Source organism: Saccopteryx bilineata, chromosome 2, assembly GCF_036850765.1.
Source record: "Saccopteryx bilineata isolate mSacBil1 chromosome 2, mSacBil1_pri_phased_curated, whole genome shotgun sequence".
NCBI lineage: Eukaryota > Metazoa > Chordata > Mammalia > Chiroptera > Emballonuridae > Saccopteryx > Saccopteryx bilineata.
In genome coordinates, this window is record NC_089491.1 from 113495215 (window position 1) to 113510778 (window position 15564).

At 41.5% G+C, this 15564-nt stretch overlaps 1 protein-coding gene across 4 annotated transcripts in view; it reads right to left on the reverse strand.

Annotated features, from left to right (window-relative positions):
- The window catches only part of BEST3 (bestrophin 3), a 52245-nt gene that overhangs the window by 14958 nt on the left and 21723 nt on the right, over positions 1–15564 (reverse strand). For all 4 annotated transcript variants that reach the window (XM_066257647.1, XM_066257649.1, XM_066257648.1 and 1 more), the window contains 5 exons: positions 15151–15305; positions 13957–14034; positions 13703–13855; positions 9425–9505; positions 6780–6931 (listed from right to left, as the gene is read on the reverse strand). In XM_066257647.1, coding sequence (XP_066113744.1) covers positions 6780–6931; positions 9425–9505; positions 13703–13855; positions 13957–14034; positions 15151–15305 — 619 coding nt within the window. The remainder of the gene's footprint in view (positions 1–6779; positions 6932–9424; positions 9506–13702; positions 13856–13956; positions 14035–15150; positions 15306–15564) is intronic.

The following is a 15564-nucleotide window of genomic DNA, read 5'->3' on the forward strand; positions in this document are numbered from 1 at the left end:
TGATCAGGCAGGATTATTTTTAAAGACTAATTTACACTGGCAGTCTTGATCTCCTCACCCCCTAATCACTCCTCACCTTACTGCAGTTTAGCTTCTGCTCAAAACTCTACTTAACTCTCTCATGACCTTACAATGCAAATTCCTATGATGTTTTTCAGGTTTTATGTTGAAACTTCACACTCTTTCCCTCTAGAACAGGGGTCTCAAACTCAACTCAGCATGTGGGCCGCAGAGCAAGATCACAGCCGTTTGGCGGGCCGCACTAGGTCTACAAAAGGCAACTGTTACGCAACACTTTTCTCACTGCAGTTGAAAACAAAAAAAATCAGTACAACAAGCACAATCGTACATGCAGTTTACTCAGTGTCACAAAACGACCAGAAACTGTAGTTCGCATCACAACTGCTGTTAACTAAGCTAATATCTAGCTAGGATGCTAGAGAAATGAAAAATACAAGTAGGCCCCTAGGCTTACTTAATTTTATCCAAAATATTTTGGACTTCGTGGATTAGTCTGCGGGCCGCACAAAATTGTTCGGCGGGCCGGCCGCAAGTTTGAGACCCCTGCTCTAGAAAAAGGGATTCCTGGGTTCTTCTCTTATATCCGTACTGACCATTTCTACACTGACTCTTTCAAGGACTCCTTATTTTCTGACCACCCATTAAGTGGTATTAATCTACCTTTTGTACTCGACACTGTTCCTGGGTGCTCCCACTCACTCTGATGGTTCTGATGACACCCATGTACTGACAACACTCAAATGCATTCCCTGCTGGCCATCCGTGAATTGCCCAGAGATGCCTCAAGTTCAAAACACACACAAGGGAGCTCATTATCTTTTCCTCTGAGCAGCTCCTAATTTCCTTCTCTCGCTCATCCTTTGACACTACCAGTCACCCAGTTGTTCTGAACTCCTTCCTTGAATCCTCCCTTTATGCCATCTCCATTGTCTATATCCCTTGTAAGGCCAGCCTGGTTCAGGCCCTTATCGGCTCCCATCAAAACTATACGCACAGTCTGCTGATAGGTCTCTCTGGCTGTCGTCTTACCTCTAGTGACCCATTTTGTAGCCGTCTACCAGGCTAACCTATCTAAAACACAAATGTGACCATGTCTCTTCATAGTTTTGGGAAAAGGTTGGAGTGCTTATTCAGACTATTAAACCCTCCATAATCAGCCCTTACCTCCCTCTCCAGAGTCATCTCTCAGCTCTTCTGCTTTGCTATCAAATTGTTACTCTAATAAAAACAGAGAGTAGAAAAATAGTTGCCAGGGCCTGGGGTGAGGGGTGGGGAAATAAGGAGACATTTGTATAAGAATTTAGCTATGAGATGAATAGGGCCTGATGATCTAATGTAAAACATGACTATAGTTGAAAACATTTTATTGTATAATTGAAATATGCTGAGAGTAGAACGTAAATTTTCTCACCCTGCCCTAAAAAAAGTTAAATATATGAGGTGATAGATGTATTAGTTAACTAGATGGGGGAAATGCTTTCACAGTGTAGATGAATATTAAACTACCACAAGGTATACTTTAAATATCTTATAGGTTATCTATCCACAATGCTCCAATAAATGAAATGAAAAAAAAATTGTTACTCTAAAAACATCATTTATCATTCCTTTCTGTCTTGGATCACATTGGTCTGGAATGTACCCTCTGCTAAGTGCCTACACTCCTACTTGTGTGTCAGCTCCTTATTAATTCTTATAGATGCATATTAGACACACACACCCCCAACACACACACACGATCCAAAAAGCCTTCGCTGACCCGCGTGGCTGGGTGAAATGTATCTTCATTCTCCCATAGAGCTCTGTGCATTTCTCATTTCCCACATTATAACTCGTCTCCTTGTTATGTCTGTAAGCTTAAGAGGCAGCTTCATTTTTGGTCTGTCATGAACATCTGGCATAGAACCTAACATATCACAGACCTTGAAAATTTTTTTTACTTGTCTAAATGAATGAGTGCATTTCATTATGGGAAGGTATAAGGGAAAATATGATGTATTAAATTTGTACTTGAGATGATAAAGGGAAAAAAATACTTAAACTTATTTAGTAATGTATATTTGGTATATGCACAGAAAATAGGGCAATATTTTGAACATGTTCCTGAACACAGAGAACAAAAATATTATCTCCAAGGAGTTTCCTTGTTATGTGGAAATAAGTAGTGCACTGAATGTGAAAGAAAATGAGGCAGAGTAATTTCTCAGGTTGACCTTGATAGTACATTTGCTCAGCTATTGAAGGGCATTGCCATGGTGGTAGGATTTCTGGGTCATAGGAATTGTAATTACGAACCTGAAATGTTGGTATGAAAAGATAAGAGAAATTTGATTTCTGAATTAAATATGCTGGGAACACACACCTTGAAGAGAATAATAATAATAAAAAAAAATCTTACCTAAGAAAGGATTTTATATGTTCACCAAGCAGAAAAAATACCTCTCTGAAATGTCTGCATCCACTGTGCTGACACCTGGTCTTCACTTGATGTGAAGAGCTCAGGGGCTCAGCCATCATCAGCAAAACCACCTGTGCTACCATAATCCTTACTTTTACCTTCCCTTCCACCTGAACCTCAGTCAGATGGATCACTTGATATTGACCTTGTATTTGGTGAGTGAAAAATTCAATGCTTAGGGAATTATCTTTTACGATTTTAGAAGATATTTATTGTTTTGCTAGCCCAGCAAACCATTCATCCCCTTCCTGGTAACAGCACCCTGATTTTTCTTAAGACATTATCTATTCCATATAGTTGGTTAGGGCTGATGACACCCTTTGGTCCTAAGATGGACAGTAAAGCCAGCCTTGGCTAATCAGAATCCTGAGTCTCCCTCTCCATAGTGATTGGTTCAGGAATGAGCATGTTAGCCAAGCCCAGCCAATCACAGCGAACCCAGTACTTTAGTTTTGAGAGTTGGAAAAGAGCTATGCGTTTCCATAAGATTTGCTGAGAAGATAGGTATACACCTGGACTGCTGGCTGCCACCATGTCATTTTACCAGCTAGAGGGGACAGCTGCCTGAAAGCTAACCCAGTAAAGAGACTAGCAGAACTGAGGGACAGAGATGGTAATAGTAAGCCCTGGTGACATCCTTTCCTTTGGATTCAGCCCCACTCAAAGCTAAGTTAGTCTCTGGATGTGTCAAGAAACCCCTTTTGCTAAGGTTAGTTTGAGTTGGTTTTCCATCACAGGCAACCAGAGACATTCTGTCTAATACCACAAACATGGAAAGAATTGACATTAATAGATCAAAGAGGGCATTCCTGTGAACACTGCCTTCCAAATGCCTATATTCCTGCAGGGACTTTTCCTGGGTTGTAAGGCTGCCCTTCAGTGGTTCTCATTCACACAGAAAAGTCGAGATCAAGTGAGCTTTTGCCGAATGGTTTCTTTGATCAATTGGACTTAATGAAGTTCATTTAAATGTCTTATGAAAACCTCTCTTAATAGGCTCTGGTCTTTGCCTGTGCCTGTCTCTCTCATGCTAGCAAATAGGCCATCTTAATTAAAAGACTCCCTCTGACAACTGACAACTTTTTGTTGCATTCTTTTCTTTTTTGACAGAGACAGAGAAAGAGTCAGTGAGAGGGACAGATAGAGACAGACAGACAGGAAGGGAGAGAGATGAGAAACATCAGCTCATAGTTGTGGCACCTTAGTTGTTCATTGATTGCTTTCTCATATGTGCCTTGACTGGGGGGCTACAGCAGACTGAGTGACCCCTTGCTCAAGCCAGTGACCTTGGGCTCAAGCCAGTGGCCTTGGGTTTCAAGCCAGCAACCATGGGTCATGTCTATGATCCCATGCTCAAGCCAGTAAACCCGCACTCAAGCTGGTGAGCCCGCGTTCAGGCTGGATGAGCTCGTGCTCAAGCTGGTGACCTCAGGCTTTCGAACCTGGGTCTTCCGTGTCCTAGTCCAATGCGCCACTGCCTGGTCAGGCTGTTGCATTCTTAAATACTGTATCTCTTGATTTTCTCTCAAGCATTTATTTTCTGTCCCAAATTTCCAGAGTTACAGTTTAATATAAAAAATAGCTTATCGCCTGACCAGGTGGTGGCGCAGTGGATAGAGCGTCGGACTGGGATGCAGAAGGACCCAGGTTCGAGACCCCGAGGTCGCCAGCTTGAGCGCAGACTCATCTGGTTTGAGCAAACAGCTCACCAGCTTGGACCCAAGGTTGCTGGCTCCAGCAGGGGGTTACTCGGTCTGCTGAAGGCCCACGGTCAAGGCACATGTGAGAAAGCAATCAATGAACAACTAAGAAGTCGCAACGCACAATGAGAAACTGATGATTGATGCTTCTCATCTCTCTCCGTTCCTGTCTGTCTGTCCCTGTCTATCTCTGCCTCTGAAAAAAATAAATAAATAAAAAGATTTCCTTCTTTAAAAATAGCTTATCTTTGTTTAATCTTTCTGTACCTAAGTTTGACATTCACAATTAAGAGGCCTGTACTAGTTGACAGTAATAATGCCCTATAGTTATATCTAGAGTGTATTTGTAATTATAATCTTGTTTAGTTTTCCCAATAACCTTTTGGGGTATATATTTTCTCTAAAGTCTTGTAAAGCCCTAATTCTTATGTTTCTATATTTAGAAATAAGAGAAATACACATTTTAATATTTACTAAAGAAAGTGAACACTTACATAGGAATGTAAAATTATGATAATTAGGGTGAATATGTGGATCAAGATAAAAATCTTGAGACCAAAAAAAAAAAATCATGTTAACCATTACACAAAAACAACTGAGCGGAACTAGAAATGGACCGCACGTAGCATTGCAGACTAAACAGAGATCACAATAATCCCGTGACCCTATCAATGGTGCTGGTCTCTCTTCTTTAACAAGTAAGATCTTCAAATACTTCACATTAATCAACGATGGGAGTGGAGGGTAAGGTTAAAGCATAAAACAAATTCACAGAGAAGCATCTATTAATTTTCAAAATTGTGAAGGTTGCCAGACATCCATGAAACTGCTACTGCAGAATGCATTAAAAATGCTGAGTAGTACAAACAGCAGAAATTACTGTTCATGAAGACTGACCAAGCAGCTGGAGGTGGGGCAGGGTGGGTATGAGCTCCCTAGCCTGGAAGAAGCCCTGGACAAGAAGGTCCAGGCTCAGCAGTCTCTAGATGCAGAAGCAAGTCTAGATTGTAATAGGCGATGTTCTCTAAGGTTTTTTTGAGGACAGGGCAAATTTCCTGGCTCCTAAACTGTCCTATTATATACCACAGCTCCTGCAAGTGTACTTTGTCATCCTTTTCTTTGGGTCTTGAAGGGTTTTTTCAGCCTCAGGGGCTCCTTTGGAAGATGAGCACCACAGATTGCTGTTTAGGAGGCATAGGAGACACTCAGCTAAGAGTCAAGCCTTACAGAAATGGGATTGAGGGTAGATATCCTGATAGTACTGTAAAACAAGACAACAAGTGCCGAATAGGGGAGCTTATGCTAAACCCTACATCACCAAATGGAGGCACTAAATACTGTTTTAGCTCTCCCAGGAATGTAATCTTAAACCAGTCAATCAGGAATCACCTAAACAGCACTAGTTAGATAATCTGCTGATAGGTCCCTGCTATTCCGTAAAGGGAAGTAACCTTGCACTAATGAACCTGCTTATTTGCCCAGTACAACTTCCTTGTTCCTGCTCTCTTCTGCCTATAATTTGTACAGCTCCTTGGAGTTTCTTTCTCTCTGCTAAGATTAAATGTTGCCTGATTCATGAATCACTGAGTAAAGACATAAGATCTTTAAAATGTACTCAGTTGAATTTTTTTTTAAACAGTAGAGAAAGATGATGGAAACTATGGGGGAAGGGAAAGAAGGGCCACAAGTAGCAACTACAGGATATCAACTTGTTTCACAAATCTGCTAAGAGTGGAGCTCAGGGAACAACAAGCCATTGTTTTTCTGAAAGCTATAAAAAAAATTGAACCAGTTTTTCCTTTTTCTGTAATTTTGGGGAAGACATCTTTTTACTTTTCTAAATTTGTCTATATTCTTTATAAATTACTTGGAAACTGTAGCATCTGCCTTCAGGAGATATACTTAAACTTCCCCCATATTCACACATTTCTCCAAAATCAAATACATGATCAGATTTAATAAAATTATTCAAGAATTGTGCATGATTTACTTCAGGCCTCTGCCCATTTATTTAAAGCTTGCTGTACATAGGGACAGACTGTTATGTTAAAATCACGGAACAGAGACTTATTTGTATGCTAAACATAGCTGGATTGAATTATAATTTTAGGGAAAACTTTTGATAAAACTCATTTTATTCCTTAAGATTCTCTTGTCTTCAAGTAGTCTAACACAGTGCCTGCACATGGCACATACCCAATAAATACTTGTTAAAAAATACATTCAATTATAATAGCCAGAATTAAACAATAAATGACTGCATAATTAAGTAATTAAACTACTCTTCAAATTGCAAGTAAAATAAAGAGAATAGTTTCATAAATATTGGAAAAGTTTGTTGTGGTATAAAGCAATATATAATGCAAATTACCCCAAAACAAACACGCTCACATGTGTGCATGCATACACACACACAAGCACACACACACACACACCATATTTAAATCAGAAACTACATCTTTTTACTAACTCCCTTGGGCATATTAATTATATCTGAAATGTATGAGATATTAATAATTGAAAGTTGTAATGAAAGTCACTTCAAGAACAGCCTTAATTATTTTTAAAATATAGATGATTTAAAAAAAAAATGCACTTACGCCATCTGGACTGTCGACCCCAGAAATGAGGGTATGCAGTAGTCAGCAGCTGCCAGTGTATATGGTGGCCGAGCAGCAGAATCGTCCCAGTAAATATCCTTCTTCATCTTGGGTAAGCTCATGTGCATTTCATCCACAGCCAAAAGAGAGACCTAAACTCATTGTTACAGTGTTAGAATAATTCAGATGTGAACTGTATAAAGGAAGAGACTGAGTTCTGGAGGGTGGGTGGAGTTTGGAGTAGGATGGAATGACTGATGAGCGAATATACAAATGTCTGTAGTTCTTATTTGCTGCAAGCAGGGCCGCTGCAGAGAATTGTACTTGCCATTGACTGCATGAGAGCACTTGACAATGGGGGGGAGGGTCAGTGGGGCTGTAAAACTGCCCAGACTGGGTTCATCAAGCCACATGCCTCGAAGTGGAGCTGCTTCTTACCTGGAGGCGTGAGAAACACCTTTTCCTTCTTTGCTCAAAGTTACCTTATCGTCTAGTGGCTACCCTGACAGCAGCCACAAATCCCAGATAGTGTGGGGAGCTGAAGGTTCTCAGTATCCCATTCTGTTGCTTTCATAAACACATTTATATTTCATATAATTTCTTATGTACTTTGAGCTTTTGTTTGCTTGGAAAGTTTACAATACCCTATCCTGCTTGGGGCTATAGTGGTCTCTTCTCTCGGCTTTGACAAACTGATGCATGAGTGAATCATTAATCCCCCAGGAATTAAGTTTTTACGAAGAGTGAGTGGCCTAGGCGTCATGCTTCCTCCCTAGCAGACTGGCAGTGTGATTATTGAGGGAGGTGTGGAGAGGGTATGACTGCCAGCTGATCCAGGAGCTGGGTCTGGGCAATTGGAGGTTGCTCGCCCCGCTGCCCTGTCCTTAGAACGTATACTCTGGGCAGAGTGGGAGTCATTTTCCCAGACGCAGGCTTGAGAGAGCAATGTGTTGTTGAGACCATTGGAATGATATGATACACTGTACATGACTCAACCCACCAGTGAAGGCCTTGATATAAACTTTTAAGCTTCTGGTAGGTGGTTACAGCGATCTACTCACCTTGTGGTCGCCCAGCACACACCTTATACTGTTGTTCCCTTGCTTATTAAACCTGCCTCTTATCAATCTGGAGTGGACCGCCTCTTTTTTCAGTCTCTCCTTGCCCCCTGGGTAGGCAGACCAGGTTGTGAACCAATAGTGACCAAGGGTGAAATGTTTGAACCTGTTTAAGAGCTGAGTGAGGGCTTGAAAGAGATGGACAAGCTGGGGCCTTTGCACAGTCTGTGGTTCTCAGGGTAGAGAATGATCGGAGGAGAGTCCTGCCTAAAAGGAAAATTATGCTGGTTCTTAATGGAAATCCTCTCAGGGTGAGGGTCTCAGGTCCATTTGGTGCAATTCAGGCAGAATTGAGATATAGGCCAATGTGGCCCATGCTCCCAGTGTCCAGCTATCGGACATCTGACTGCAGGAACCTATATGATATAAGTTTGGGAACTCACATCACATAATGTCTTACTATCATTTTCTATCATTGTTAACCACTCTGGGTGGCAATGGAAAACAAGATTAAAGACTGAATTAGCCTCACCAGGAGGTGGCACAGTGGATAGAGCATTGAATTAGGACGTGAAGGACCCAGGTTCGAAACCCTGAGGTCACCGGTTTGAGCGTGGGCTCACCAGCTTGAGTGCAGGGTGGCTGGCTTGAGCCCAAAGGTCGCTGGTTTGAAGCCTAAGGTCGCTGACTTGAGCCCAAGGTTGCTGGCTTGTGCAAGGGGGTCACTCTGCTCTGCAGTAGCCGCCCAGTCAAGGCACATACGAGAATGCAATCAATGAACAACTAAGAAGCTGTAACAAAGAATTAATGCTTCTCATCTCTCTCCCTTCCTGTTTGTTCCTATTTGTCCCTCTCTCTCTCTGTCTCCATCAAAAAAAAAAAAAGACTGAATTAAAATATCGTCTTGTTCTGAGATGGAAGAGTCTATTAGTATAACACTACTAATAAGACTTACAAAAAAAAAATTGGCTTGGCCCTGGCCAGTTGGCTCAGCGGTAGAGCGTCGGCCTGGCGTGCGGGGGACCCGGGTTCGATTCCCGGCCAGGGCACATAGGAGAAGTGCCCATTTGCTTCTCCACCCCCCCTCCTTCCTCTCTGTCTCTCTCTTCCCCTCCCGCAGCCAAGGCTTCATTGGAGCAAAGATGGCCCGGGCGCTGGGGATGGCTCCTTGGCCTCTGTCCCAGGCACTAGAGTGGCTCTGGTCGCCGCAGAGCGACACCCCGGAGGGGCAGAACATCGCCCCCCGGTGGGCAGAGCGTCACCCCTGGCGGGCGTGCTGGGTGGATCCCGGTCGGGCGCATGCGGGAGTCTGACTGTCTCTCCCCATTTCCAGCTTAAGAAAAATACACACACACAAAAAAATTGGCTTGAAGTTCTACTTAAAAGGGGCTAAATTTCACTGGAACTAAGATCCAGGACTTGTGAGGTTACAAAAGGACCATAGACAATGTACAGCAGAGCCAAACCTCCTTTATTTGTAGCTAAAGCTCTGAAGTTCAGGGCCCTGCATTCAGAGTCTGTTTAGATTTAAAGCATCACACGTAATCGATTACTAATATTTGTAAAGGAAAGAAAATCTCATCTCACCTGCAAATTTCTGTCAATGCACCAGTTAGTTTCAAAATCGTCATCATCTTCTCCAAAAGGGTTGATGAGTTGCTCAGCTACCTGCAGTGGAGAATGCAGAATCAGTCGGTCACGAGGCTTGTGCGGACAAAGACTGAGGTTGAAGATGATTCCTGCCTCACTCTCTGCTTTCTTTTGTCACTTTCATAATATGAAGCCTAGAGGGGAGCGGGTTGTTCTGTGGACACGGATATTGATCAGCAAACCAGACTCGACTCTCAGGCCATGAGTGATACACCTGCACGGGCAGGCTTTCCGGGAGATCTATCTCTTTAGCTGGTGACAATGCAGTTTCAATGCTAGAGAAGCCATGTACTGTTAGGAGTCAAATAGTTGACTTTCAGGAACACATCAAACCAATGTACACTGAAGACACACTGACAATGTACAGGGCATTGCTCTAGGCATTTTGAGGAGTACACACTCTGTGCTCCTAAGGAATTTACAAAGGCCCAGCTGACCAGACAAAATGTAAGTGTGGGAAAGGCTGAAACATCAAAGGAAGACTTAAATCACAATTAAAGAAAATAATACAAAGAGTTTTCATAAGTATTTGACACAACTGTTAAATGAATGAATCAAAGAGCTCGTTAGTTATAAAGCTGGAGTTTGTCTTTAGTTTTACCCTAAAAGAGTTACTGTCATCTAATGAGTTAGTTTTCCCACTGGGAAAAGTTTAGGGAGCTTTTTTATCAAATATCTTCTAAGAGTTGGTCAATATTCTGTGTTCTTACCATGTTCCTGAATCGAATAGGCTTCTTTTTGTTTTTTTATTTATTTTAGAAAGGAGAGAGAGAGAGAAGGGGGGAGGAGCAGGAAGCATCAACTCCCATATGTGCCTTGACCAGGCAAGCCCAGGGTTTTGAACCAGCGACCTCAGCATTTCCAGGTCGACGCTTTATCCACTGCACCACCACAGGTCCGAATAGCCTTCTTGATGAGAGGTTTTTATGCCAAATATGACTCACCTGTTGTTCTCATTTTTGAGTCATTCCCTTTGTGTGTGTGTGTGTGTGTGTGTGTGTGTGTGTGTGTGGTTTTTCATTGGGCTTAAATGGGAAAATCTTACAAATGTATAACATAAAGGCACCATTGATTCGTGGTTTCTAGATTCTGAGACTATTTGGTAGAAAATCTACCTATTTATTTTTTTAGGATTTCAGTCTGACCACTTAAAGCAGTTCTTTTTAACTTTGGCCAAATATCAAAATCACCTGGGGAGTTTTTAAAGTAAGTGATACCTGTATCCCTTCCCCAGAAATTCTGATTTAAAGGGTGTGATTTTTAACCCAGGCCTTACTGTTGGGTAGTGGAAGTTTTAGTGAGTGGCCAGGGTTGAGAACCACCGTCTCCCTTATTCTAAGAAACAGTTCTAGTCAGGGCCTAAATGAACCAGCTTCACAGTGACGTCCAGTCAAAGTCCTTTACTGCAAGCTCCAAGGGGCCATCTATCCTTTCCTGCCTGGGGTTTTCCTTAAATTATATGGGCCACTGGATGGGGCTTGTTAATATTTTTGTTATATCCAGAATTTCACTTTTATGGCATATAGTAGTAGAGTCTACATGTAACTACTAAAATGATATTTATGTCTTTGAATTAACTATCTCAAAAAAATTTTTTTTCACTTTCTTGGAGGCTCCATTTCCAGCAAATAATTGAGTAATATACTGTTCATAGGGTTAGATGGATTTCCTGCACTTTGTAAAGAGTTATAGGCCCTGGCCAGTGGTTCAGTGGATAGAAGGTTAGCCTGGTATATGGAGATCCTGGGTTCAGTTCCAGTCAGGGCACACAGGAGAAGTGACTATCTGCTTCTCCCTTCCTTTCTCTCCTTCTCTCTCCTTCTTCTTTTCCTCTTCCCCTTCTGTAGCAAGTGGCTTGATTGGTTTGAGTACTGGCCCTGGGCACTGAGAATAGCTCAGTTGGTCCAAGCATGGCAGCCTCAGGTGCTAAAAATAACCCAGTACTTGAGCATCGGCCCTAAACGGAGTTGCTGGTTGGATCCTGGTAGGAGTGCATGTGGAAGTCTGCCTCACTATCTCCCCCCCTCTTACCTAAAAAAAAAAGCCCGACCAGGGGTGGCGCAGTGCACAGAGCATTGGTCTGGAATGCTGAAGACTCAGATTGGAAACCCCGAGGTTGCTGGCTTGAGCATGGGCTCACCAACTTGAGTATGGGATCATGGACATGACCCCATTGTTGATGGCTTGAGCCTAAAGGTTATTGGCTTGAAGCCCAAGGTTGCTGGCTTGAGCAAAGGGTCACTGGCTTGGCTGGAGCCCCTGGTCAAGGCACGTATGAGAAAGCAATCAAAGAACAACTAAGGTGCCAAAACTATGCGTTGATGCTTTTTAACTTTTTTCCTTCCTGTCTGTCTGTCTCTGTCTCTCTGTCTGTACCTTTCTCTCTTGCTAAAAAAAAAAAAAAAAATAGGAAAAGAAAAGAGTTATAAACAATATAATTCTCAAGATAAAACAGTTGTTTAGAAATTGAGATACAATCCATGGTAAAACAAACTCACTTCTCTTAGGGGTTGCCTATCTCTTAACAGAGCAAAGATGATGTTTTCATATTTTTTCTCTAAAAGTATTGTACAAAAGAAAAAACCATTAATAGTTAGGGTACATGTCAGAAGGCAGGAACAAACTGCTCCGTACAGGCTGGCCTAGTACCCCATGTGGACACAAAGCAAAAACAAGAAAGCTCAGCATGAGTCAGGACAAAGGGCAATAAAAGACCAGAATGATTAAGTGTTTGGGCCAATTTTGGTGATTTAGTTTCCTGTTTATAAAAATTGAGTTTGCTCTTTAATGGGAAATGAGAGTCATTAGTCTCTCTTGCTCTTTCTCTGTCTTAAACATTGGGCAAAAATAAGAATCACTGTCACTTGGTTAAAAGTATTTTTACCATTGGTAAAAGATATTCCTTTAGTCTGATCAGGCGGTGGTGCAGTGGATAGAGTGTTGGACTGGGATGCAGAGGACCCAGGTTCAAAACCCCGAGGTCACTGGCTTGAGCACGGGCTCATCTGGTTTGAGCAAAGGGTCAGTCGGTCTGCTGTAGCCCCCCAGTCACAATGAATATGAGAAAGCAATCAATGAACAACTAAGGTGCCACAATAAAGAATTGATGCTTCTCATCTCTCTCCCTTCTTACTGTCCCTCTCTCTGTCTCTGTTACAAAAAAAAGAAAAGAAAAGAAAAAGAAAAAGATATGCCTTTACTCTTTGGAGCATAGTTTGAAATTCTAACATAATTTATTTTTTTCTGGTTAAGATCAAACCAATGAAAGTGAAAGCATTTACGGAGGAAATGCCACAACCTCCAGGTAGGTGCACTCTAACATGCAGCTGTTTGGAAGGTCAAACATTTGGAAATTCTATGTTATTACTATCATCTTCAAACTGTCATTAGATTTCAATTAATCTCATAGAGCCAAAGGCCCCATCCCTTTTATTTATTTATTTTTTATTACAGACTGTACTTCCCTTTTGGAAGTTCCCAATGGAAGAATCAGACCTCTGATTTATATTGAATACTTACATCTAGGGAGTGATGAGAGGAGGTGGTGGTGGGAAAAAATAAAATTTTACACTGACCATTGGACAAGTCATCCTCACTGTTGTAACCTGGTTTTAATTTACTGGTGAACTAGGTATTATCATTAGTTCTGGTGTTTCTGGTTTTGAGTTTCATAAATTCTTTTCTGAGTCTCATCCTGGTTTTGAAAATGGGCTGTGTTTAATGTTGTGGGACAGCTACTGGGGTTTCAGGCACTAGCAGCTACGAGAGAGTCGAGCAGAACCAGAATGATCATACAATACTGATGCTTAAGTCTAATAAGCAAGACTTCTTATTTACTCTCTTTTCCCACTGAGTTGCTTATTGTGGTATAAGCTGGTATAACATCAGTGCAGGTACAGTCATTACTTTACTTACACTATTGTAATCCTAATGGGAGCACACCAAGGTTTAAAAAATCAATAGCCATCAAAGAGTCTTCTTGTAATCTCCTTGCATAAATGAGCGGCTTTAGTTGCTGCAATACGGTACTCACCACATCCCTGACAGGTTAATCCCTGGTTTAAAAGCAATAGTATCTCTGGGCTACTAAACATTAAATCTACCTTTGACTCACTCAAAAATGACTTTCTGCACTGAGTGAGGGATCAGCATGCAGAGTTTGGAACATGGCAGAGATTACAGAGTGGGTCTCATGACACTGAGACTGGTAGCTACCTTGAGCCATCCCGCATAGAAGAAGAATTGGAGGAGAGTAAAGATTGGAATGTAAAGATCTAAGTCATGCCCCGCGTAGCCTACGGTGGGATCCAAAAACTGGCGTCCGATCAGGCACGCAAAGAAGAAGGTGTAGACAGCCAGAGTGACAACCTGGAATAGAGAGAAACTCAAGTGAGAACACAGCACTGGCTGCCCACAGGAGGTGCCAACGTGGGCAAGAAGAAGGAAGTCATGCACACAGTATGTGATACCTGGGTGTAAACCAGCGGGATTCCAACCCAGTCATAACCGAACAAGAGGCTGCACCAAGAGCGGTATCGGTTCATTTCCTAAACCGGAAACAGATAAACCATGTAACTAAGATGAAGTGTGATAACCAGTGTTTACTAGAGTTAAGAATGTGGCCATGTCTTTTATGACTATGTCTGTAAAATGCTGAGTCTGACTTTGTAAGGCTAATAAATTGGTTCTGAAGGCCACTCCAAAAGGAAAATTCAGAAAATAATAAGCAATAAATATTTATCATTCAATAATGATATTATATTTGAATATATATTTTCATATTAAGATAAATCAGGACTTTATAGAAGTAACTCTTACTTTATTGAATCCATAATTTCCAACATGACATTAGTCCAAAGTGGTGATGGGAAGGCAGTGGTTAATATTTTAAATAAGTCATTTCTAGCCATTTTGAGAAATTATTAGGAGAGTAGATATTTTTGTTTGTATCTCTCTTTTGAAAACATGCTTGCTATAGATCTTAGAAAAAAGAAATCAATCAATGTAAACCAACCCCAATCCACTCCAAATGAGGATGCTTCTATTGACAGAAAGTCTATCTTTCTTTGGAGCAGGAAGGACTGGAATCCATTGACTTATTTTTCACATAAATTATTTTCTGAGACTGGGAAGAAGAGTTCACATTCATTTAGGAGCTATTTTTATATCATTCATTCTCTTAGCTTAATCCAGGCAGGAGGCTTTCATGGCACAAAGCAACCTAGCCCCTACACTAATTTGTTTCTCAGGTGAATTTAGAGTTATTTTGTTGAATGAATACACAATTTTGTTTCCTGGAGCATCTGAAAAGCTGGCTTAACCTTGAAATGTTTCAATCTGGGGAAGTGACCGGGGAGGTCTCGGAGCCAGGGATGCAAATTCTCCGTGTGTGCACCAGATCCTTCAGAGCCCTTGGCAGACATTGCTAATCAATCAAGGGACACTTTCTTACAGAGCATATTACAAACCTAATTCTGTTTAATACAGTTTCCAAGCAACCACTGCCAATCAATTTGAGTTAAAAACTGAGTGCTGTCCTTGTCCTGCATGTTGAAGGTTCTGAATTAAACAAAACAGATTCATCCTGGTGCAATCTGTCACTCCAGGTCCCTCTTGGTTTCTGATTAGCATCTTATTTTTTTGACAAGTTACAATGTACTTACAGTCATCAGTGATTGCAGATCAACACTGTCTCTGATTCTACCTTCCTTCCGGGCTTTAGCTGCCAGATTTCCAAACCAGACGAAGGGAACCCAGTATTTCAAGTGAGGAGATTTGAGATGGTCGAATAATTTTCTTTCATCTGATGTCATAAAACCTTTACACACAATAAAAATAGCTGGATGGTACAGACTTAGGTAAGCACTGATACATTATCATGAATAATTCGTTGTCTACTATGTCAGTGACTAATAGGGGAATATTGGAAAAGTATTGAGATTCCCATGACAAGTAGTTTATACTTGTATTAGAGATAAGGAATGTGTATACACGAGCACACACATACAAACACAAACACAGTGCATAAACACACAACTGATATATCACTATACGAGGCAATGCATGTTGGCAATCCT